The 27,035-nt window shown below is 43.6% G+C and overlaps 2 protein-coding genes across 2 annotated transcripts; one reads left to right on the top strand and one right to left on the bottom strand.

The window, feature by feature from the left end:
* Positions 1–602: 602 nt before the first annotated feature.
* On the bottom strand, positions 603–21,897 carry LOC311105845 (protein yippee-like 2). The gene is made up of 5 exons (XM_084148058.1): positions 21,728–21,897; positions 11,799–12,036; positions 10,311–10,354; positions 9,951–10,059; positions 603–2,535 (listed from the first exon to the last, which is right to left on the bottom strand). The coding sequence occupies exons 2-5, from the start codon at positions 11,913–11,915 to the stop codon at positions 2,446–2,448; spliced, it is 360 nt and encodes a 119-aa protein (XP_084004184.1). The 5' UTR covers positions 11,916–12,036; positions 21,728–21,897; the 3' UTR covers positions 603–2,445.
* Positions 21,898–23,150: 1,253 nt separating this feature from the next.
* Positions 23,151–26,650, top strand: LOC311105890 (uncharacterized protein). Its single transcript, XM_084148115.1, has 5 exons — positions 23,151–23,397; positions 23,869–24,016; positions 24,261–24,331; positions 24,421–24,496; positions 24,627–26,650. Exons 1-5 carry the CDS (start codon positions 23,233–23,235, stop codon positions 26,156–26,158), a joined length of 1,992 nt encoding a protein of 663 aa, XP_084004241.1. The 5' UTR covers positions 23,151–23,232; the 3' UTR covers positions 26,159–26,650.
* The last annotated feature ends 385 nt before the right edge of the window (positions 26,651–27,035 follow it).

Genomic DNA, 27,035 nt, shown 5'->3' with positions numbered 1-27,035 from the left:
ATGTCCTTGAGTAGTACCAGCCAGAGCCCGGACTTGAACCCGGTCGAACATCTCTGGAGAGACCTGAAAATAGCTGTGCAACCATCCAACCTGACAGAGTTTGAGAGGATCTGCAGAGAAGAATGGGAGAAACTCCCCGAATACAGGTGTGTCAAGCTTGTAGCGTCATACCCAAGAAGACTCGATGCTGTAATCACTGCCAAAGGTGCTCAACAAAGTACTGAGTAAAGTGTCTGAATACTTATGTAAATGTCATATTTCTGTTTTTCATTATTAACAAACCTGTTTTTGAATTTAATCCATTTTAGAATAAGGCTGTAACATAACAAAATGTGGAAAAAGTCAAGGGGTCTGAATACTTTCGAATGCACTGTATATGTACAGTGTATTAGCATATGTATACGAGATGTAGGCTATTGTATATGGCTGTATATATATAGCTCTGGTCTGTCCTTAGCCAATGTCAGTATCGTAATCTATGTCACTATCATATTCTATGTCACTATAATATTCTATTCTATACAAAAGAACATGGACCCTGATACTTGATACATTATGGTGATGTATATCCAAGACCAACATAGCACGCAGAACACATCCAATACAGGTATCAAGGTGATGCTTTAATTGACCAAGTTCCAATGATATTGTCACTCCTATCTCCTCCTTTACAAAAGACACTAAAATTGAAACATTTTCAAAGAGTAAAAAAGTAGTAAATATCCTTCAACCGACGAGGGATATACCAGAGAGAAAGCATGGCAAGAATCCAAATCATAATCATGACGATCACAGATAAAAGAGACATTACATATTACTATTTACATTTAGTAACACAGTCAGAGATTGACATAAATTATAATATGTATATATTAAGATCTGTAATTTACAAAAATCATAATGCATTATATCACAGAGAAAGGTTATCCATAACCTTGGCATTCAACAACAATTCTCAACCCCACGTTTTGCAACACTTTGACCTAAGCAAAAAAAAAATGTATCTTGTGTTTGGTCAATTTATTGTAGATGGGTGTGTTCTTTGGTTGTGCTAGGGACTTCTACAGACTCTGATTGGAAGTCTCGACTGTCAGTCAGTTGTCGTAGATACCAGGAAGATTAGTTTGATTAGTTGTGCTGCTTAGTTGGCTTCTGTTTAGAAAAATCCACAGGTCTACTGTACGGCTTCGCTGTTCAGTGTTTTAAGTGAGGGCCAGGTAGTAAGTTAGTGTGTGTAACAATCTATGAACTGCTATGGTCATCCCAGACTGAAAGAAAGCTTCAGAACGTCAACTTTTCAGAACTTCATATGAGCATCTCCTAAAGGCCTTCACATCCCAACCGCTTTCAGTTACCACACCAGGCCAAAACACTAGAACCAATCTCCAAGCATGTTCAAGTCAGAGCTTCAAAAGTCAAAGATGTTCAATTCCATAGTTCAAATTTAATCCAAAGTGGTGATGGTAGATTTATCATAATTTACATCAGACACAACACATGAAGGATCCAAACATCCCAAGACATGATTTCAGGCATCTACGGATGATGGAGAATGCCAAAGCACTGACTGATCAGATTCTTCTCAGAGTTTAGACATATCCTTGAATCCTTTCACACTCCCTATCATCCTGACTCTCACAACAAAAACTGCTGCCGGTAAGACCTGGAGTGGGTCACACGGCTGTGCAACCAGCTTTTACTACAACCCCACAACCAGGGTGGATTAGAATCCATAATCAGGACCTGCCCTCTCCCTGACCCTCCTCCCCTCAACCCTTTCCCCGCCCAGCCCCCACAGGCCTCAGTGCCAAACCTTAACACCAGGCCTCATCATTGTTTCAGCTGGCACAGCCTTGGGTGGATCAGATCAGCTGGATTTGGGGATAATCATCTTAGGCCATCTCATTCACATACAGACGAGAGCTCCCATCAGCTCTTTAACCCAAGGCTACTGACCATGCCAGGGCCTGGTCCCTCCTCACACTTCAGGCCAGCCAGCCCTAACATAGATAGTAACACAACAACACTGGCCTTGGCCAGGCTCTCTATCTGAAGAGCTACCCATCAGGCTGGGATGTTGGTCTGGGACATGCATGGCTGTTTGTGTTTGTGTGTGTGTATGCACGTGTGTGTGGGTGTGTGTTTGCTTGCCATTGCGTGTGTGTCTGGTGGTGTCCATCCATCCCAAATGACATCCTCCTCCAGTCCAGACACACACAGAGCCCAGAGGGGCAGGTCAGGCTGCTACTACAGCCTCACCCACACTCCCCTACTACCTCCACCCTGGAGGCTGCTGGTGTGTGTCATCAGGAGGGGAGGGTGAACGGAGAGGAGGACAGAGGTCCATGGTAAATCAAAGTCGCACACTCACCCACACACTCACCTCCTTCCCTCCCATCCACCCCCATTCAACCCCCAACCGAGTCATGGACGACGCTTCGTCTTTCAGTCCCAGCCGTTGTCCTTGATCATGTGGGCCAGCTCAATGATGAACTTGCCCTCCTTGTACTTCTGACTGCTCTCAAAGGCATGCTCCTGTGGGGGAGTGTCAGGGTGGGGGAAGAGATGGAGGGAGGAAGGGGTGGAAAAGAGGGAGGGGGAGAGAGAAGGAGGAAGGGGAGAAAGAAGATGAGGCTTTTCCGGGATGAAAGACTTCACACTCATTGCCATTGAAAACACTGTCCTCTGATTTCGCCTCCAACCTTACTGAACCATGTTATATAATGGAGCATTGCAGAGAGTGCTGTGGGCCACTGCAGATTACAAATGTAGTCAAATGTGTTTTTACTGTACATCTCAATCATATGTAGTCTTTCCTTTTCAAGCAGAGAGAGGCGTTATCAGGTTTCATGGTCTGGAAGTCCACTGGGTCAAGCGTCTGTTGAACTCGGATGGCGTTGTAGAAACAACCGTTTCAGGGATATTAATGGCCTCGCCCCACGTTTCGTTATATCTGGGCAGACGTGTGAGGTACGTGTGAGTCATAACACCCCCCCCCCCACCACACACACACACACACACACACACACACACACACACACACACACACACACACACACACAGGGGTCTGAGGGGGGAAGTGGTAGTGACCAGGCTGATAAACTGGACAGCTGGTATGTGGACCGGCTGTGTGTTCCACATTGACCTGCTGCTAGAAATACCACCTTTACTAAGTACTGAACATGGTGGCACAATTATACTTCAGTGCAAATATAAAGCTGTCCACATCTATATCATACACTGCTCAAAAAAATTAAGGGAACACGTAAACAACACAATGTAACTCCAAGTCAATCACACTTCTGTGAAATCAAACTGTCCACTTAGGAAGCAACACTGATTGATAATACATTTCACATGCTGTTGTGCAAATGGAATAGACAACAGGTGGAAATTATAGGCAATTAGCAAGACACCCCCAATAAAGGACTGGTTTTGCAGGTGGTGACCACAGACCACTTCTCAGTTCCTATGCTTCCTGGCTGATGTTTTGGTCACTTTTGAATGCTGGCGGTGCTTTCACTCTAGTGGTAGCATGAGACGGAGTCTACAACCCACACAAGTGGCTCAGGTAGTGCAGCTCATCCAGGATGGCACATCAATGCGAGCTGTGGCAAGAAGGTTTGCTGTGTCTGTCAGCGTAGTGTCCAGAGCATGGAGGCGCTACCAGGAGACAGGCCAGTACATCAGGAGACGTGGAGGAGGCCGTAGGAGGGAAACAACCCAGCAGCAGGACTGCAACCTCCGCCTTTGTGCAAGGAGGAGCAGGAGGAGCACTGCCAGAGCCCTGCAAAATGACCTCCAGCAGGCCACAAATGTGCATGTGTCTGCTCAAACGGTCAGAAACAGACTCCATGAGGGTGGTATGAGGGCCCGATGTCCACAGGTGGGGGTTGTGCTTACAGCCCAACACCGTGCAGGACGTTTGGCATTTGCCAGAGAACACCAAGATTGGCAAATTCGCCACTGGCGCCCTGTGCTCTTCATAGATGAAAGCAGGTTCACACTGAGCACATGTGACAGAAGTGACAGAGTCTGGAGACGCCGTGGAGAACGTTCTGCTGCCTGCAACATCCTCCAGCATGACCGGTTTGGCGGTGGGTCAGTCATGGTGTGGGGTGGCATTTCTTTGGGGGGCCGCACAGCCCTCCATGTGCTCGCCAGAGGTAGCCTGACTGCCATTAGGTACCGAGATGAGATCCTCAGACCCCTTGTGAGACCATATGCTGGTGCGGTTGGCCCTGGGTTCCTCCTAATGCAAGACAATGCTAGACCTCATGTGGCTGGAGTGTGTCAGCAGTTCCTGCAAGAGGAAGGCATTGATGCTATGGACTGGCCCGCCCGTTCCCCAGACCTGAATCCAATTGAGCACATCTGGGACATCATGTCTCGCTCCATCCACCAACGCCACGTTGCACCACAGACTGTCCAGGAGTTGGCGGATGCTTTAGTCCAGGTCTGGGAGGAGATCCCTCAGGAGACCATCCGCCACCTCATCAGGAGCATGCCCAGGCGTTGTAGGGAGGTCATACAGGCACGTGGAGGCCACACACACTACTGAGCCTCATTTTGACTTGTTTTAAGGACATTACATCAAAGTTGGATCAGCCTGTAGTGTGGTTTTCCACTTTAATTTTGAGGGTGACTCCAAATCCAGACCTACATGGGTTGATAAATTTGATTTCCATTGATAATTTTTGTGTGATTTTGTTGTCAGCACATTCAACTATGTATTTAATAAGATTATTTCATTCATTCAGATCTAGGATGTGTTATTTTAGTGATTTTTTTGAGCAGTGTATATACAGTTGAAGTCGGAAGTTTACATACACTTAGGTTGGAGTCATTAAAACAAGTTTTTCAACCACTCAAAAAAATTATTGTTAACAAATTATAGTTTTGGCAAGTTGGTTAGGACATCTACTTTGTGCATGACACAAGTAATTTTTCCAACAATTGTTTACAGACAGATTATTTCACTTATAATTCACTGTATCACAATTCCAGTGGTTCAGAAGTTTACATACACTAAGTTGACTGTAACTTTAAACAGCTTGGAAAATTCCAGAAAATGATGTCATGGCTTTAGACGCTTCTGATAGCCTAATTGACATCATTTGAGTCAATTGGAGGTGTAACTGTGGATGTATTTCAAGGCCTACCTTCAAACTCCATGCCTCTTTGCTTGACATCATGGGAAAATCTAAAGAAATCAGCCCAAAAAAATTGTAGACCTCCACAAGTCTGGTTCATCCTTAGGAGCAATTTCCAAACGCCTGAAGGTACCACGTTCATCTGTACAAACAATAGTAAGCAAGTATAAACACCATGGGACCACGCAGCCGTCATACCACTCAGGAAGGAGACGCGTTATGTCTCCTAGAGATTAACGTACTTTGGTGCGAAAAGTGCAAATCAATCACAGAACAACAGCAAAGGACCTTGTGAAGAAGCTGGAGGAAACAAGTACAAAAGTATCTATATCCACAGTTAAACGAGTCCTATATTGACATAACCTGAAAGACCGCTCAACAAGGAAGAAGCCACTGCTCCAAAACCGGCACAAACTGCACATGGGGACGAAGATCGTACTTTTTGGAGAAATGTCCTCTGGTCTGATGAAACAAAAATAGAACTGTTTGGCCATAATGACCATCGTTATGTTTGGAGGAAAAAGGGGGATGCTTGCAAGACGAAGAACACCATCCCAACTGTGAAGCACGGGGGTGGCAGCATCATGCTGTGGGGGTGCTTTGCTGCAGGAGGGACTGGTGCACTTCACAAAATAGATTGCATCATGAGGAAGGAAAATTATGTGGATATATTGAAGTTGTGGCAAAATGGTTTAAGGACAACAAAGTCAAGGTATCGGAGTGGCCATCACAAAGCCCTGACCTCAATCCTATAGAACATTTGTGGCCAGAACTGAAAAAGCATGTGCGAGCAAGGAGGCCTACAAACCTGACTCAGTTACACCAGCTCTGTCAGGAGGAATGGGCCAAAATTCACCCAACTTATTGTGGGAAGCTTCTGGAAGGCTACCCAAAACGTTTGACCCAAGTTAAACAGTTTAAAGGTAATGCTACCAAATACTAATTGAGTGTATGTAAACTTCTGACCCACTGGGAATGTGATGAAAGAAATAAAAGCTTAAATAAATCCTTCTCTCTACTATTATTCTGACATTTCACATTCTTAAAATAAAGTGGTGATCCTAACTGACATAAGACAGGGAATCTTTACTAGGATTAAATGTCAGGAATTGTGAAAAACTGAGTTTAAATGTATTTGGCTAAGGTGTATGTGAACTTCCGACTTCAACTGTATACAGCAAATTGACAACTAGAATGCCAAAGGTCTGCAAGGCTGTAATAGCTGCAAATGTAGGATTCTTTGATGAAAGAAAAGTTTGAAGGACACAATTATTATTTATATTAAAAATCATTATTTCTAATCTTGTTAATGACTACATTTCCTATGCATGTTGCTATATTTCCTATTCAAACTCATTTCATGTATGTTTTCATGGAAAACAAGGATGTTTCTAAGTGACCCCAAACTTTTGAATGGTAGTGTATATAATGTATACATTTGTGTTCCACAAGGAACAGTAACTGTATGTCTTTTTCAGTACAACTCAGATTGATGTCCACATCTATCTCCTCATATATATAGGCCACATTATATATAGGCTACATTATATATAGGCTACATTATATATACACACTACATTATACAGTGCCTTCGGAAAGTATTCAGACTCCTTGACTTTTTCCACATTTTGTTAGGTTACAGCCTTATTCTAAAATTGATAAAATAGTTTTTTCCCCTCATCAATCTACACACAATACCCCATAATGACAAAGCAAAAACTGATTTTTACAATTCTTTGCAAATGTATAAAAAATAACAAACGGAAATATCACATTTATATAAGTATTCAGACCCTTTACTCAGTACTGGGAGCCTGAGGGGGCCGGCTGAAGCATGGGAGCCTGAGTGGGCCGGCTGAGGCATGCGAGCCTGACGAGCCGGCTGAGGCATGGAAGCCTGACGGGGCCAGCTGAGGCATGGGAGCCTGACTGGGCCAGCTGAGGCATGGGAGCCTGACGAGCCGGCTGAGGCATGGGAGCCTGACGAGCCGGCTGAGGCATGGGAGCCTGACAAACTGGCTGAGAGTCAGCATTCTGTAAAAGCTTCCAGCATCTGGTATTCCCAAGCAGTCTCCCAACCAAGTACTAATCAGGCCCGACCCTGCTTAGCTACGACACCAGAAAAATTCCTGTTGCTTCCAATTGTTGAATCAGCATTCTGTAACACAGACGCTGGGAGACGAGAAGCAAGTACAGGGTGAGGGTTTAATAATAAATAAACATAGAACAAACCAAGAACAGCGTCTGGACATGAGAAACATAACATCAATGCTGACTGGGCAATGAACCTGAGGGAGTGACAGATATAGGGGAGGTAATCAATGACGTGATGGAGTCCAGGTGAGTCCCATAATGAAGCGCAGGTGTGCGTAATGATGAGTGAACTGGTGACCTCGAGCACCGGAGAGGGGGAGCGGGTGTAGACGTGACAGCGGAACTCTAGAGCTCTGTCAGAGTGACCATCGGGTTCTTGGTCACCTCCCTGACCAAGGCCCTTCTCCCCTGATTGCTCAGTTTGGCCGGGTGACCAGCTCTAGGAAGAGGCTTGGTGGTTCCAAACTTCTTCCATTTAAGAATGATGGAGGCCACTGTGTTCTTGGGGACCTTCAATGCTGCAGAACTGTTTTGGTACCCTTCCCCAGATCTGTGCCTCGACACAATCCCAGCTCTACGGATAATTCCTTCAACCTCATGGCTTGGTTTTGCTCTGACATGCACTGTCAACTGTGGGACCTTATATAGACAGGTGTGTGCCCTTCCAAATCATGTCCAATCAATTGAATTTACCACAGGTGGACTCCAATCAAGTTGTAGAAACATCTCAAGGATGATCAATGGAAACAGGATGCACCTGAGCTCAATTTCGAGTCTCATAGCAAAGGGTCTGAATACTTATGTAAATAAGGTATTTCTGTTTTTTTTTGCTAAAATGTCTAAAAACCTGTTTTCACTTTGTCATTATGGGGTATTGTGTGTAGCTTGCCGAGGATTTGTATTTATTTAATCAATTTTAGAATAAGGCTGTAACGTAGCAAAATGTGGAAAATGTCAAGGGGTCTGAATACTTTCCGAAGGCACATTAGATATAGGGTACATTAACCTGTATATAGGCTACATTATATATATATTGGCTACATTATTTGTAGGCTACATTATTTATAGGGCCTTCTTATTTTGTATACATTAAAACAGATATATTTTTTTGAATGGATTCTAACCCTTTGTCTAATTTGTGATTGGATAAGCAGTTGTTCTTGTTGCTGGTCAAACTGGTCTTGAATCACTACAGTTATCTCAGTGTGGACAGCCCAGCATGAATGGCTACTATTCTGAAACCAATTGAATCACTCTACAAACAAACACTTAAGGTTTTTGATAACAAACCAAACAGTTACCACCATTGTCACATCATTCACAAACATAATTTATTCAGTCTGGATAGCTTTAAGCAGTATGTAGATGCAAGCCTTGTCTTTAAGATCCTGCATGGTCTTGCCCCTCCACCTCTATGCCGGCATATCATGCTCAAGGAAAACACCTCCAGGATAACAAGAGCAGTAACTAGAGGGGATTGCGTTGTCCCTTTTCGACACAGCATATTCGGTCAATCGGCCTTCTCTGTTAGAGCTACAATATGTCACGATCGCCGGTAAGAGAGGACCAATGCGCAGCGTCGAATGCAAACATATTTATTAACACTGAAGGAAACACGAACAAAACAACAAACGATACGTGACAGTACACGGTCAAACATAAACAGACTTGAAACAAAATCCCACAAACACGAAAGAAAAGCCGACTGTTTAAATATGGCTCCCAATCAGAGACAACCAGCTGACAGCTGACACTCGTTGCCTCTGATTGGGAGTCACTCAGGCCAACATAGAAATAATCAAACTAGACCCACAACCTACAACACAAAACATAGAAACTAACACCCTGGCTCAACATAAGAGAGTCCCCCGAGCCAGGGCGTGACACAATATACTGGATTGCAATGCTCATGGACTTGAAAAGCTGCACTGATTATTGCACTTTTACATTTAAATTGAAAACATGGCTCAAATCTATCCAAACCTGTGCACATGAGTTATCTGTGGTTCCTCATATGTAAGATTACAGTGTTTTTATTACGAATAAGTTGTTGTTGTTGTTAGAATTATATATTATTGGATGTCAAGTATTTGTATTTTGTATTGTTTTAGTGTGTATTTGTATTGTGGCAGTATAATTGCCTTTACCTGCCCTGGGACTACGGGTGCAAATTAGCTTTTGGCTAACCCTGGCACATTTACATGGATGTTGCATTATTGTAATATTGATGTTGATTAATGTGCATTTTCCCCTATATATTTAAATTTTTTAAAATAATAATAATAAACATATTTGAACTAGGAGAAGGAGGTCAACTTCGGTTGATTGAGTACTTGGAAAATTTATAGGCCTACATCATGAGAAATATGCCCCTTAGATCAAGATTGGGACTGCAAGGAGTCCCTTTACTGAGTCAGCCTTTGTACTGTAATGTTACACTGATATTAGGAATGATGGGCCCAAAATAGTCTCAGGATTCAAAATTAAGACCAGAACTCAGCCATGTAAATACGATAACATGAACAGTGAAGTAGGGCCTGCACACTCAATTGTTCCAAAACCTTTATTAGTTCACAGCATTTCAATTCTACAACGATCTAATAAGGTATTACTAATGAAGGTAATAATGTGCCAGTGCCTATCCTCTCTAACTCTAGATACAGTATCTGCCCCCCCCAGACACGTGCACACTCTTACACTCACATATTTCCAACCCAGAGTTGTCTTGCAGTTCTCACAGTAGATATCTGCCACAGCATGCAGCCCCGTGAGCAACACTCTCTCTTCCGCCGGCCCACACCCCACGTTCACCCTGAGAGAGAGAGAGCGAGAGAGAGCAAGAGAAAGCAAGCTCATAAGCTGTTGCCTGTCTATACTGAGTCATAACGCCCACTCACACACTAGATAATATTGCCCAAAGGCACTTCATACTGAGCTAGATAGGGACCGTGTTCATACAGTAGGAATGAGCATCTTCATTTCATACTCATTGTGATTGTGCTCGTGGGCTGAGAACTGGATCATGGCTGTACTGTATCTACATGCAAACACACTGATACTCACACTGAGTTGAACAGATAAGCTCTGCCTTGGCTCCCCTGGAAAGACTGCATGAGAAGAAGATAAGTAGGTTAAAAAGGATCCACAGCCCCGCCACTTCATTGGCGTGATCATTGAACAGCAGGAAATATCCCAGATTTTGCCTTTAAAGTAAGACTGACTGACTGACTGACAGACACATGTGCCTTCTGTACAGGTGAGGGTTTACTTTACATAGTGTAGCACATGGAAATAGTAATATTCTAACATACAAACACACACACCCACACAAGCTGTGGAAGTATGATGGCGGTGAAATGAGCAGGTGCAGTAGGCTCGTTTCCAGTCTGAAAGTGCAGCATCAGCTGTAATACTAGGTCCAAGTGTGAAGGAGTCTGCCAGCAGAGCTTTAAGACAGCTGCAGCAAGCACTCAATACCTTTCCAGTTATTACAGTGCGATGCATTGAAAGTTCTAATTAATCTGTAAAAACTACAGTATTTATACAGTATATCCTTTATTTAACCAGGGAAGTCACGTTAAGATGGACATCTCTTCCAAGTAAGTCCTGGAGCCAAACAGTAGCATGTTCTCTCATGCTCTCTCTTGGGAATGACTTGCAGGGCAGTGTTTCCCTTAAATACATGATTCAACTTATTACCAAACCCTTGATTAGTAGAATCAGGGTCAAGTTCATTCGGCACAAAACAGAAGAAAACGGACTGAAACACGGAGTGTCTATCTGGACTTGTCAAACAAGAAATACTCTAATTTTCTGTTGCAAAACGTTTGAAAACGTTTTCCGCTGCATGCCCTAATGAACACCACCCAGGTGTGGTAGGGCTGGGCTTTAAAGATTGACTGCCTTTAAAAAGCAATGAATCCCTTTGAAAACGGCCTATGTGGCATCGATATGAGTCAGAAACAGTTATTCTAGTGTAAAGATGTAGTACAGTGTGTAATTAGGATAAGTCTCGTCTAAAATTTTGTTTGGAACATCCGTGCGTCACAACGGGTAAATGACGATGTCCATTTGCCCAATAACATGGGGTGAACAGCTGCGGTGATTGCTCTCAATCCAATAGCATAGACAGTGAGACAGACCTGCCCAGCAGCTCCGACTGTTTACATAAGACAACACGTCAGGCATTTTTTTACTTGAGAAATACTGCACCAAACAACTTAGTTAGATCTAAAATTGCGTGACTAAAACATCCTCTGCAAGTTCTTAGATTCATTCAGGGGACTTTGAGGAAAGTGAAATAGGCTTCCACATCTACAGTGTCTCACGGGGGACAAACATCATTAACCAAATGCGGAATCGGTTAGGAAACACACATCCAAGACTGAAATCTAGTTTTTCTAATGAGCAACAGAAAAACATACGTGCCAATCGGCATGTTCAGCGGCTCTTTAAAGGAAATGTGGAATAGATTGAGGGAAACACAATTAGAGAAAGCAGTGTTATTAGGGAATGGACAGTTGTGGTCGGTATGTTAAAGTCAGTATTCACCTTGGAGATGAGCTCGTCGTGGTTGGCCAGGTGCGCTCTGCAGTGGATGCAGCTGTAGGTTCGGTGGCAGCTGGGCAGGTAGGCCTGGAAGGTCTTGGAGCGCGTCATCCTGACCATCGGGTGTGGCGGGGTGGGGGGACGGTGCAGGAAGGGGCTGCCGGCCCAGCTAGGCTCGCAGGGGAAGCACCGCAACACACAGGTGAGGGCCGTTGTGGGGGGCGGGGCGGGAGGCACACACCTGTTGAAGCGGAGCACAGGAGATACACAATCTGATGAAGGTGGTCTATAGTCGAAACCTCGTTGTTGTTTTTGACCTAATCCCTGTGTAGGTTGTTGGCAACACAGCACAAACAGATCTGAGTCCAGGATAATCCGTGTGTGGATATAAAGAGATTTTAACTGGAGTGCCTTGGAGAAAAAAAAATTATGAGCTCCCACAGGGATACCTTTACATGGCTGCATAATGCATATCATTGTCTATCTTTTGACACTGTAAAATACAAAAATCTGTTAGCCTCCATATGTTCTCTGCATATGAAGTACAGTAGTGAAATTACTTTGCAGTGGAGCATGACAGAGCATGAATGTGTATGTAGCCTATGATAGATGACAAATGCCAACATGGTCGCTGAGGTATTCTATACTGAGTCAAGCATAGACTGTGATCTCATGATCATTGTACTATACTGAGAGACAGTAGCCTTAAAATAATTTCACTTTAGACTGTTAACTCAAAGAGGCTTGTAAGGGAAAGGCTGTGTGCTATAAGCCTTTAAGACATGCCCTTGTTTTCTCTGTAGGCTTCTGCCTCTGAGCCAACAGTGTGGGACCGGGGCATAAAGAGACCACTCAGAGGTCTTGCGCACACAAACGCACGCACGCACGCACGCACGCACACACGCACGCAGACACACGCTAACCTCGAAGCCTTTCTTTCTCTCTGTCATTTTAGGACAAAAATGTGAGGATAAGGCTAAAGCACAGTTTAGTACAGATCCAAGTAATCTCAACAATCTCCATAGACTCCAATTAGGAACAGGTTGTTACTCTAAACCAGGGTTGTGGTCAATTCCATTTAAATTCAGTCAATTCAGGAAGTAAACTTGAAATTCCAATTCCACATTTACCTCATTGAAACGCATTAAGGAATATTGGAATGGGAACTTCCTGAATTGACCCCAACCCTGCAGTAAACCCTGGGTGCAATGAGGTTCATCTAGTCAAACAGCCTTGGTTAGATACATATACAGTGGGGAGAACAAGTATTTGATACACTGCTGATTTTGCAGGTTTTCCTACTTACAAAGCATGTAGAGGTCTGTTTTTATCATAGGTACACTTCAACTGTGAGAGACGGAATCTAAAACAAAAATCCAGAAAATCACATTGTAATTAATTTGCATTTTATTGCATGACATAAGTATTTGATACATCAGAAAAGCAGAACTTAATATTTGGTACAGAAACCTTTGTTTGCAATTACAGAGATCATACGTTTCCTGTAGGTCTTGACCAGGTTTGCACACACTGCAGCAGGGATTTTGGCCCACTCCTCCATACAGACCTTCTCCAGATCCTTCAGGTTTCGGGGCTGTCGCTGGGCAATACGGACTTTCAGCTCCCTCCAAAGATTTTCTATTGGGTTCAGGTCTGGAGACTGGCTAGGCCACTCCAGGACCTTGAGATGCTTCTTACGGAGCCACTCCTTAGTTTCCCTGGCTGTGTGTTTCGGGTCGTTGTCATGCTGGAAGACCCAGCCACGACCCATCTTCAATGCTCTTACTGAGGGAAGGAGGTTGTTGGCCAAGATCTCGCGATACATGGCCCCATCCATCCTCCCCTCAATACGGTGCAGTCGTCCTGTCCCCTTTGCAGAAAAGCATCCCCAAAGAATGATGTTTCCACCTCCATGCTTCACAGTTGGGATGGTGTTCTTGGGGTTGTACTCATCCTTCTTCTTCCTCCAAACACGGCGAGTGGAGTTTAGACCAAAAAGCTCTATTTTTGTCTCATCAGACCACATGACCTTCTCCCATTCCTCCTCTGGATCATCCAGATGGTCATTGGCAAACTTCAGACGGGCCTGGACATGCGCTGGCTTGAGCAGGGGGACCTTGCGTGCGCTGCAGGATTTTAATCCATGACGGCGTAGTGTGTTCCTAATGGTTTTCTTTGAGACTGTGGTCCCAGCTCTCTTCAGGTCATTGACCAGGTCCTGCCGTGTAGTTCTGGGCTGATCCCTCACCTTCCTCATGATCATTGATGCCCCACGAGGTGAGATCTTGCATGGAGCCCCAGACCAAGGGTGATTGACCGTCATCTTGAACTTCTTCCATTTTCTAATAATTGCGCCAACAGTTGTTGCCTTCTCACCAAGCTGCTTGCCTATTGTTCTGTAGCCCATCCCAGCCTTGTGCAGGTCTACAATTTTATCCCTGATGTCCTTACACAGCTCTCTGGTCTTGGCCATTGTGGAGAGGTTGGAGTCTGTTTGATTGAGTGTGTGGACAGGTGTCTTTTATACAGGTAACGAGTTCAAACAGGTGCAGTTAATACAGGTAATGAGTGGAGAACAGGAGGGCTTCTTAAAGAAAAACTAACAGGTCTGTGAGAGCCGGAATTCTTACTGGTTGGTAGGTGATCAAATACTTATGTCATGCAATAAAATGGAAATTAATTAGTTAAAAATCATACAATGTGATTTTCTGGATTTTTGTTTTAGATTCCGTCTCTCACAGTTGAAGTGTACCTATGATAAAAAATTACAGACCTCTACATGCTTTGTAAGTAGGAAAACCTGCAAAATCGGCAGTGTATCAAATACTTGTTCTCCCCACTGTATATCTGTCAACTAGCAGGTTCAAGGCCTGCCCTGTCATTATCTTGAAATATGGAGCTAAATACAGCTTCAATATATTTAGTTACAGTTTACTGTCAAAGCAATGATGTACTCTATGAATCCAATATGTTCCGTCGCTAATGGATGACGAGTCAACCACACTCTGCAATGGGTGGTATGATTACCTAGGTCTATTTCTGGTTTGATTACCTAGGTCTATTTTTGGTTTGATTACCTAGGTCTATTTCTGGTTTGATTACCTAGGTCTATTTCTGGTTTGATTACCTAGGTCTATTTTTGGTTTGATTACCTAGGTCTATTTTTGGTTTGATTACCTAGGTCTATTTTTGGTTTGATTACCTAGGTCTATTTCTGGTTTGATTACCTAGGTCTATTTCTGGTTTGATTACCTAGGTCTATTTTTGGTTTGATTACCTAGGTCTATTTTTGGTTTGATTACCTAGGTCTATTTTTGGTTTGATTACCTAGGTCTATTTCTGGTTTGATTACCTAGGTCTATTTCTGTCTCATGGGGATATCACACAGGCACGCCTCGCACACACACACATATAAACACACACTTACACACCAGTGTTGATATAGTATGGTGAAATCAAGTATTGTGAAAGAGAAACATTATGTCACGGCCTTCCAAAGGATCCATTCCCAAGCTTTTCCCATGTCAGTCAGTGACTTGAGAGATAAAATGAGAGGTGAGTCTCATGTGCATTACAAACGGAGAGACCGGCTTGTCTGCACCAAATCACATTAGCCTTCCAAATCACCTCGATTAGTAATGATGTTCCACCCTCGACTCAGATATAGAAAATCATTTGTCCAGGTCTCTCAGTTATAATATATATTATGTCTCCATGTAACATATGTATAGAATGAGAGTAACAGATGGTGAATACAGTGTATTCGGAAAGTATCCAGACCCCTTGACTTTTTTCACATTATGTTACTGTGATGAGTGTGATGAAAGGAGTCAGGCGCAGGAGGGTAATCACCGAATACAGAGTTTATTCCTTCGTTGACACATAACTGCGCTCAAATAGCGATCAACGAAACAGGCACAGGGGAAACTCTCATCCCTGGCAAATACACGGTAAAGGTAGAATCCAATAATACAATGGCACAGGGGGAAAATCTACCCTGGCAACAAAATGTATGAGTAGCTCCACCGAGCTATACTACTCTCACAAATAACAATCACCCACAAGGACAAGGGGGCAGAGGGAACACTTATACACAGACTAATGAGGGGATTAGAACCAGGTGTGTGTGATTGACAAGACAAATGTGATGATGATTGGGGCGGCAGTGGTTAGTAAGCAGGTGACGACGAACGCCGAAGCCTGCCCGAACAAGGAGGGGAGGCAGCCTCGGCCAAAGTCGTGACAGTTACTTTACAGCCTTATTCTAAAATTGATTAAATTATTTTTTTCTTCAATCTACACACAATACCCCATAATGACAAAGCAAAAAAATACAAAAATACCTTGCTTATATAAGTATTCAGACCCTTTGCTATGAGACTCTAAATTGAGCTCAGGTGCATCCTGTTTCCATTGATCATCCTTGAGATGTTTCTACAACTTGATTGGAGTCCACCTGTGGTAAATTCAATTGATTGGACATGATTTGGAAAGGCACACACCTGTCTATATAAGGTCTGACAGTTGACAGTGCATGTCAGAGCAAAAACCAAGCCATGAGGTCGAAGGAATTGTCCGTAGAGCTCTGAGACAGGATTGTGTTGAGGCACAGATCTTGAGGCACAAAAAATGTCTGCAGCATTTAAGGTCCCCAAGAACACAGTGGCCCCCTTCATTCTTAAATGGAAGAAGTTTGGAACCACCAAGACTATTCCTAGAGCTGGCTGCCCGGCCAAACTGAGCAATCGGGGGAGAAGGGCCTTGATCAGGGAGGTGACCAAGAACCCAATGGTCACTCTGACAGAGCTCCAGAGTTCCGCTGTGGAGATGGGAGAACATTCCAGAAGGACAACCATCTCTGCAGCACTCCACCAATCAGGCCTTTAGGGTAGAGTGGCCAGACGGAAGCCACTCCTCAGTAAAAGGCACATGACAGCCCGCTTGGAGTTTGCCAAAAAGCACCTAAAGGACTCTCAGACCATGAGAAAGAAGATTCTCTGGTCTGATGAAACCAAGATTGAATTATTTGGCCTAAATGCCAAGCGTCACGTCTGGAGGAAACCTGGCACCATCCCTACGGTGAAACATGGTGGTGGCAGCATCATGCTGTAGGGATGTTTTTCAGTGGGAGGGACTGGGAGACTAGTCAGGATCGAGGGGAAAGATGAACGGAGCAAAGTACAGAGAGATCCTTGATGAAAACCTGCTCCAGAGCGCTCAGGACCTCAGACTGGGGTGAAGGTTCACCTTCTAACAGGACAATGACTCTAAGCATACAGCCAAGACAACGCAGGAGTGGCTTCGGGACAAGTCTCTGCACGTCCTTGAGTGACCCAGCCAGAGCCCGGACTTGAACCCAATCTAATATCTCTGGAGAGACCTGAAAATAGCTGTGCAGCGACGCTCCCCATCAAACCTGACAGAGCTTGAGACGATCTGCAGAGAAGAATGGGAGAAACTCCCCAAATACAAGTGTGCCAAGCTTGTAGCGTAATACCCAAGAAGACTTGAGGCTGTAATCACTGCCAAAGGTGCTTCAAAGTACTGAGTAAAGGGTCTGAATACTTATGCAAATGTGATATTTTGTTTTTTCATTTTATATAAATTAGCAAAAAAGTCTAAAAACCTGTTTTTGCTTTGTCGTTATGGTGTATTGTGTGTAGATTGATGATGGGGGAAAAAACCATTGAATCAATTTTAGAATAAGGCTGTAACGTAACAAAATGTGGAAAAAGTCAAGGGGTCTGAATTCTTTCCGAATGCCCTGTATATTCACTTGTTTCGAACATTTTATAACTCAACCTATGTTGCACCTGTTGTTTCTTAGGTGAGAGGCTGACCGACACATTGACGAATCCTCCACTCATTTTCAAACACCAGATCATCTTTTGATGCGCTCATCTAAAAAAGGATCTCTTTCAAGACCCAGCATTTGTTTGTAGACTAAATGCAGCCACTACAACAACACAGCACAGCATGGAGAAGCTCTACCCTGCTTTGCACCAAAGCCTCTTTGTTTCATATCACAGAAGAATATCTAAGAACGCTAAGAATAAGTCCAAAGACTAAAACCAAGACACAAATTCTCTCTCTGTCAAATAATTCTCTAAAAGATAACAGGGATGGGATCCGCCAATGCTCTGAGCTTGCAAAAACTGCCAGCATGTTTTTTTGACACATCATCATCATCATCATCATCTTCTCCTGTTTCTGTCTGCCTTGCCCCTGAAGGCTGATGTGCTGAGCTGTCTGGTATTGGTATAGTCTGGGTGCCACACTACATGCCACATCACTTACTAGCCAAAGGTCCTCTCTGGTATCACAACAACAACCTTGCTTATGTAACCGGAGAGAAGCTGCTGCTGCTGCTGTGGTCGCTCGAACAGTCAGAGGGAAGATGATAGCGATAGCAGCCAGGGGACTGAGAGAGAGACGGACTGGGGAGCGTGCGTCCTTGTGTTTGGGGTCCTAGTTGTCCTTCATAGCACACAGCCCCACAGTTCCAATGGGAGGCTTTATGTAGTTCCTCTCTCTCTTTCTCTCTCTCTCTCTCTCTCATTTTGTTTCAGGGGCAACAGACAGCATAGTGATGCGTTACATCACTGACAGCTACAGACCGAATCTCAAATCCCCTTATCTGATCTTGAGGGTGGACAATGTAATCCTTTATTGGGGTTTTCCCTTATTTGATTTGTATGAGCCTTCGAGGGGAGGACATAAATGTTATGGTGTGTGTGCGTGCGCCTCTGCATATTACTGTAATAATTGACTTGAAGAAACTGTATGTCAGTGAGGCTATGTTTATTTGTGTTTCTGTGATTCAGTCAGAAATCAATGAGTAGCCTACTAGCTATACAGTTAGCCTACCTACCCATTCATACATAGAGAGTGGTGGCGGACTGGTGTGTGTGTGTGTGTGTGTTGTTGGCTGTGTGTCTGGTTGGGTGCTTGTGTATTTGCATACATGAACCGGGTCAGAGACAGTGGCTGCCTGGATCACTGTATGTAGGGCAGACCTTTAGCCACCACAGATGGTGGGGTTGCCTCAGTTTAGCAATGCAAGGACGTTGATTCAACATACACAAACTCACACACACGCGCAGGCACACACGCACATATACACCTACACACACCTTGTTCATGAGTGTGCTCATTGATCCAAAATGTTGTCTTGTGTTGTGTGTACAGTAACATGTCATTATTTGAAAAAACATCTATCTTTACATTATGATGCTGGAAAAGTATTTACTCAGCATTGCCTTTTAGCATCACACTCGGAAAAGTCCTATACAGGAGTTGCAAGTGCTACAGTGCATTCGGAAAGTATTCAGACCCTTGACTTTTTCCACATTTAATTACGTTACAGCCTTATTCTAAAATTGATGAAATAAAACATTTTCCTTCATCAATCTACACATAATGTTTTTGCACATTTACATAATTATTCAGAACCTTTGCTATGAGACTCAAAATTGAGCTCAGGTGTATCCTGTTTCCATTGTTCATCCTTGAGATGTTTCTACAACTTGATTGGAATCCACCTGTGGGAAATTCAATTGATTGGAGATGATTTGGAAAGGCACACACCTGTCTATATAAGGTCCCACAGTTGACAGTGCATGTCAGAGCAAAAACCAAGCCATGAGGTCGAAGGAATTGTCCGTCAAGCTCCGAGACAGGATTGTATCGAGGCACAGATTTGGGGAAGGGTAATAACAAATGTCTGCATTGTTGAAGGTCCCCAAGAACACATTGGCCTCCATCATTCTTAAATGGAAGAAGTTTGGAAAAACACCAAGACTCTTCCTAGAGCTGGCCGCCCGGCCAAACTGAGCAATCGGGGGAAAAGGGCCTTGGTCAGGGAGATGACCAAAAACCTGATGGTCACTCTGACAGAGCTCCAGAGGTCCTCTGTGGAGATGGGAGAACCTTCCAGAAGGACAACCATCTCTGCAGCACTCCACCAATCAGGCCTTTATGGTAGAGTGGCCAGATGGAAGCCACTCCTCAGTAAAAGGCACATGACAGCCCGCTTGGATTTGCCAAAAGGCACCTAAAGACTCTCAGACCATGAGAAACAAGATTCTCTGGTCTGATGAAACCAAGATTCAACTCTTTGGCCTGAATGCCAAGCGTCACGTCTGGAGGAAACCTGGCACCATCCCTACGGTGAAGCATGGTGATGGCAGCATCATGCTGTGGGGAAGTATTTCAGCGGCAGGGACTGGGAGACTAGTCAGGATCGAGGGAAAGATGAATGGAGCAAAGTACAGAGAGATCCTTAAAGAAAACCTGCTCCAGATTGCTCAGGACCTCAGACGGGGGCAAAGGTTGATGATCCTAAGCACACAGCCAAGACAACGCAGGAGTGGCTACGGGCAAGTCTCTGAATGTCCTTGAGTGGCCCAGCCAGAGCCCGGACATGAACCCGATCGAACATCTCTGGAGAGACCTGAAAATAGCTGTGCAGCGACGCTCCCCATCCAACCTGACAGAGCTTGAGAAGATCTGCAGAGAAGAATGGGAGAAACTCCCCAAATGTCAAGCTTGTAGCGTCATACCCAATAATCGAGGCTGTAATCGCTGCCAAAGGTGCTTCAACAAAGTACTGAGTAAAGGATCTGAATACTTATGTAAATGTGATATCTGTTTTCGCTTTGTCATTATGGGGTATTGTGTGTAGATTGATGAGGAAAAAAACGATTTAATCCATTTTAGAATAAGGCTGTAACGTAACAACATGTGGAAGAAGTCAAGGGGTCTGAATACTTTACGAATGTAAAGGCAACAAATCAATCAAATGTATTTATAAAGCCCTTTTACATCAGCAGATGTCACAAAGTGCTATACAGAAACCCAGCCTAAAACCCCAAACATCAAGCAATGCAGATGTAGAAGCATGGTGGCTAGGAAAAACTCCCTAGAAAGGCAGAAACCTAGGAAGAAACCTAGAGAGGAACCAGGCTCTGAGGGGTCCCCTTCTGGCTGTGCCGGGTGGAGATTATAACAGTACATGGCCATTAAGGCCAGATTTTTCTCCAAGATGTTCAAACGTTTATAGATGATCAGCAGGGTCAAATAATAATCACAGTGGTTGTAGAGGTTGCAACAGGTCAGTACCTCAGGAGTAAATGTAATTTGTCTATTAGCGCCAGTTGTCTATAGGATACATGCAAATAAATAATTTGACAATGGTCAACTGGGGGAATAGGCTACACATGATTAAACACCCAACACAGAAGCCATAATAAACATGAAGCAGACAGTGACAATGTACCGATTGGCCACAGCAACCGGCAGCCCAAACTTTAGCAAAAAAAATGCACCCTAGGGCAGACAACCTTAGATTCCTGTTACACCCGACCATTTAACTCCCAGGAACTCTCCCTTATATTGCCTTATGCTCACTGGCATGGCATCAGCCTCATGGCAAAATGTGTAGAATAGCAGGAAATTAGCTCTAAAACAGCACAATTTTCTCAGCCTCATGCCAAAATGTGTAAAGTAGCATGAAAACGGCACATTCTGCTCTCTGGCCCATGGCAAAAACGGGTGGGGGGCTTGCTCGGACCTTGCGCTACTCCACTGCATATCATGATATTGATATTGTAAGCAGTTATGTTCCATTACTGCCTGCGGCTGCTGGTGGTGCAGGATCAGGCCACGCGTAACGTGTAATAATAATAATAACAACCAGCTCCACTGCAGACCTCGCCATCCCATCCCATCCATGCCCGCAACATAAACAACCAGCTTGCAACATTCTGAACTGCATTGGGCAATTCATTTATAATAGCCTATTCAACCATAATGGTCAAACATTTCATTATGCAACTGAAATTGAATTTAAGGATTATTATGACAGCAAAATATTCCCCATTATAACACAAATATATATATATATATAATGGCAAGGATTTACATAGATTTACCTTTGAATAGAAGAAAAATATGTTGATCACTTAAAAAGTCGCACCTCCTCGTTTTCCTCGTAGCAATGCCAAACCTAAATCCTTCTTCGCATTCCTTTCGAGGTAAATTTCCTCTCCAGCACTGGCAAGTCGTGCAGACGCAATGTTTTTAAGCGCGCGGTGCCCAGACTGAGTTTGATGTAATTGCACAGAACCACACTGTACTTCGTCTGAAGACAAATTGACAGCCGTGTCCGCCAACCAATACAGCGATAAGGCATAGCAACACTGCGCTTATTGGTTATGAATAGACAGGAGCAACCAATACTCTTGCTCGTAATGTTAGGCTGGCTACCTGCAGTGCTATTCAGTTTTAGGACAGAGACAGATACAGACCTGTATTAAAGAATTTGCTGAGGAAAGCTATATCATTCAGAGATTGTGTTGACATGATGTAAATAGGCAGAATAGGCACAGCAATGGACTATGGACTTCAACAACTGAACTTTTGATCCAAGATTAACTCTTCGTATGACTTGTTTTGACGTTCGGTGGACTCTCCTTGGACCCTACTTCAGGGTTCCCCAAACTCGGTCCTGGGGTCCCCCATGGATGCACGTTTTGGTTTTTGTCCTAGCACTACACAGCTGATTCATATAATCAAAGCTTGATGATGAGTTGGTAATTTGAATAAACTGTGTAGTGCTAGGGTAAAAACCAAAACGTGCAAAACGGATAGTTTGTTTCAAATCTTTATGTAACTGATTGCTACCTCCTAGTGGTGGTTTTAAACCACACTCAAGATAAGAGGTGAAAGTAAAAGTTGTGTGTGAAAGCAGATCAGCGCCATCTGATGTTTATACTTGGGGACGTGCTGTTTGATAGAAACAATCTAATTTCTTTCCAAATGGCTTCAACATCTATAAACATGACCTGAGTTTAATGGTAATTTAGCCGGAATCCTGAGAGACACGAGACATAGATGCGTTGCTTTTTCTGTTGAATATGCTCGATTGGTGTATATTTTATTCTTTAGATCATGTTTTAAATCTATACTGACTGATGTCTGGCGATTGTTATATTGTTGTTATAACATACCATATCTCCGGATGTTAGTGAGATATCAAGCCTAGCGGTTAAGAGCGTTGGGCCAGTAACCGAAACGTCACTGGTTCGAATCCCCGAGCCGACTAGGTGAAAAATCTGTCTATGTGCCCTTGAGCAAGGCACTTAACCCTAATTGCTCCTGTAAGTCGCTCTGGATCAGAGCGTCTGCTAAATGAAAAAAAATGTACAGTTCCAACTATCTCACGTGTTGGACTTTTATTTTGAAACTCGAAAATGGCTCAAGAAGTCGATATATGACGTACTAGAGACATTCTAGAAGCACTAAGGCTGCCATTTTTGTCTGGTGAGATGTGCAAGAGTGCCATCAAACAACTTTTGATTCAGCTAGCTATCATACTGGAACTAAAGAAGTCGAACAAAATTGTTAATTTTAGTATTAGATTGAGGACACAATTTCAATGGATTACGAGTCATTTCAATCACAAACAACGTCAATTTTGGCTATTGTTGTTGAAGCGGCCATAGCGGAAATGTGCAGAGTTGAGCATGAAGGGTCAATCATGGCATCATGTAGTGAAATATCTTGCACTGGAGATGATGGTGATCAAAATGCCAACACAGGGGTGGGTGTCTTTCTACCTAGCCAGGTAACTGGGTTGGACCCATTTTGAAACGAGGTTTGCGTAACAGTACCTAATGTAGCCTATTACTTCCAAGATAGCTAGCTGTTCATTAGCCTAACATCTTGACGGTCCGATGCTCAGTTAGTAAAATGTACTGACCCAGTCCTAACTTCAGGGGTCAGGAGGACTCTAGTCTCACTGGTATGATGGCCAACAGCCCAAACAGATTTTGGAACCACTGCTTTACTAGATGACCCTAGTTGATGTCATCCCTCAGATAACACACTAAAGATCAAACTGTGGGATATGGGGTGTTGTTTATTAGGATCGAACGGTGGGAGATGGGGTTTAGTTTTTTAGGATCAAACTGGGAGATGGGGTCATAATATGCCATTTAATATGTCATGATGTGGTTGTGATATTAGGTAGCCTAATATTACCTAGCCATGTTTTTCTTTCCATTTCCATCAGGCACAGCTTGTCTCCATCATGCACCTGTTGATGAAGGAAGCCGTTAGAAAGTTATGTAGGTTATTCAGAGAGTGTACTACAATTCTACAAAATGAAAATGAGACCCTGAAGAATAAGCTGGAATTTATGGTGACACCATTGGAAAAAGGTGAGATCCGAGAAAGAGTCATTCTGAGTTGACCAACAGTAATCAGTTCGGTTAGTTGGGAGAGTGGCTGCAATCCACAGGAAATCTCACAGATTGTAAAAATCCCAAATACAACATTAAAATCTAAATAGCAAGAATACCATGCAGAGCATTAGATTAACTGTACTGCGTAAACATTAATCTGATTTCATATGAAAGAGAAACAGGGTTGAAATAGTTCCACTTATTTCCATTTCTCTTTTAGGTTATGTCATGTCTCCTACCAGTGCAATGACAGATGGGGAGACCTCCGCATCATCAGAGGAAGACTGTGAGGTGGGTAGATTGTATTTCATCAAATCATGCCAAATGAGAAATCATTGTAATAGGAAGTCTGTTTTTACTGTGTTTGTGTCTGTCGGCAGGAGGATGGCTCAATCGACTGTTCAATCAAGGAGTGTGATATCTCAGGAATCAATGCAACATCAACCAGTGGAGAGGGTAAAACTTTGATTGCAGTGATTCTGCTCAGTAGACGTCTCAACTGTATTTAGATACGTGTATTGCGATTAACCAGAGGTTCATGTGGCTTTCTTTATGTTTGCACTCTATTTGTCCTGAGGTCCTGCAGATGTTGACAATGCATGCAGAGAGAGTTCAGCCGCAGACAGTGACCCCCCTGCAGGAGACAGAGAGGAAGTAAAAACAGAGCCCACATCAAGAAACACTGAAAGTGACGTTGAACACATCAATGATGCTCTCACTGATGGCACACTGGTCAAAACAGACGGCAATGGAACAAATAAAGAAGTTTCATTTGCTGATGTAACAGAAACTACAGAGCACAGCAGCCTCAGAACAAAGCAGATCTTTCCCAAAAGGAAGAAATCCTTAAACTGTGACCAGTGTGGGAGGCGTTTTCATCTGAGCAGCTTGCTGAAACAGCACAAGCGAGTTCACACGGGAGAGAAGCCTTTCTGTTGTGGCCAGTGTGGAAAGAAGTTTATATACTTAACTTCTCTCAACAAGCATGTCTTGGGTCACTCAGAAGGGAGGACTTTCGGTTGCACCGTTTGCGGAAAGACATTCCGTGAGGAGAGAGCATTAAATTCACACAAGTTTGTTCATTCGGAGGCAAAACCATTCAACTGTCTGACTTGTGGACAGGGTTTCACAACAAGAAACAGTCTTATTGTGCACCAGAGAATTCACACGGGTGAAAAACCATATAGCTGCACTATGTGTGGAAAGAGTTTTGCACAATCCAGTTACCTCACGACACATAAGAGAACACACTCCCAGGACAAGCCATTTAGATGTGCTCAGTGTCAAAAGGGTTTCATGACTGAGCGGGCATTGAAATCTCACCAGGTAGTGCACACAGGGCTGAAGGCATTTAAATGTGAGATATGCGGGAGCAGTTTTGGTCACGAGGTCAACCTTAAAAGACACAGTCTGATTCACACAGGGACTAAACCGTTCAGCTGTAAGGTGTGCGGAAAGCAGTTCAACCAATCCAGCACCCTCAAAGGACACATGCAGGTACACGAAGGATTGAAGCCCTTTATGTGTGACATTTGTGGAAGAACGTTTGTATACAATTACGCTCTGAGAAACCACCAGCAGACACACATGGATGACGAAAAGAAGGACAAACACAGGAAACCACAAAGTTGTGAGATATGTGGGAAGCGCTACAGCTCCATTGGGACACTTAAAATACACCAGCTTCTTCACACAGGTGAGAAGCCATTTGTTTGCTCTACATGTGGGAAAACCTTCACCCAGCGAGCTGCTTGTGTCATACATCAGAAGGTTCACACTGGAGAGAAGTCTCACATGTGCGGCGTGTGTGGGAAGAGCTTCAGTTTGCCAAACAGTCTTAGACTACATGAACGAATTCACACTGGCGAGAAACCTTACACATGTGAAACTTGTGGGATGACCTTTCGTATCAGCGGTAACCTTAAAAGGCATATGCGCGTTCATACGGGAGAGAGGCCCTTTAGCTGTGAAGTATGTGGGAAAATGTTTAGCCAAGCTAATAATGTCAAAGCTCACATGCAGGTCCACAAAGGAGAAAAGCCATACTCATGTGACAATTGTGGAAAAAGCTTTGCCTATGTAAGAAATTTCAAGGAACACAAGTGTGTCAATAGATAACCATTTGCAGCACTGTGAGGATTGTATCACAACATTTCTAGCTAGGGGAACCTACATGGTTGACATGTAATTATCAACTTTTATTAGAGAGTGGGCATTGAAAAGTAAGTATGTTAGTTTTAGGGTTGATGATGCTGTAAATCGATATCTGGGCATTTGTTGAGCAGGAAGATGACTTAGTCTTAGTATTATAATTTATTTGAAGAAAAAACGTTTTTGTTCTTTTGCATTTTTTATCAAATCGCATAAGCTTATTTTTTCTTTAAAGGACAGATTAAAATTTACTGGGGGAGGGGTGGTCCAAAATAGCGGAGGGTTGTCAATTATTTATATATTTTTGCTTTGGGGAGGGTTGTGTATTTTTTTTTATTGGGCAAAGGGGAGAGTAGTGTGTTTTTTTTCCCTGGTTAACATTTTCTCTTCTGCTCGTATTTTCCCTATAAACAGTGGCTTGACTTAGTTTTGATATTACCCTAATAAACTTAAGAAACGTTTGTGAAGGTTTGGTATAATGTGGCTATTATTACACTTTAGGCCTATAATATGAGGGCAGTGCGCCCCGGCACTCCAACTGACTTAGACAGTTCAACTTGAGGTGAGGAGGTATGTTTCAGGCCTACTTTTACCCCTTTTTCCCCCCAATTTCGTGATATCCAATTGGTAGTTACAGTCTTGTCCCATTGCTGCAACTCCCGTACGGACTTGGGAGAGGTGAAGGTCGAGAGCCATACGTCCTCCGAAATATGACCCTGCCAAGTCGCACTGCTTCTTGACAAACTGCTCGCTTTACCCGGAAGCCAGCCGCACCAATGTGTCGGAGGAAACACTGTACAACTGCGGCCAAAGTCAGCTTGCAGGCGCCCGGCCCGCCACAAGG

Source organism: Coregonus lavaretus, assembly GCF_964263955.1.
Source record: "Coregonus lavaretus genome assembly, chromosome: 30".
In the NCBI taxonomy this organism is placed as follows: domain Eukaryota; kingdom Metazoa; phylum Chordata; class Actinopteri; order Salmoniformes; family Salmonidae; genus Coregonus; species Coregonus lavaretus.
The sequence above is the reverse complement of the archived record's forward strand: the minus strand, read 5'-3'. Positions and strand labels throughout refer to the sequence as shown.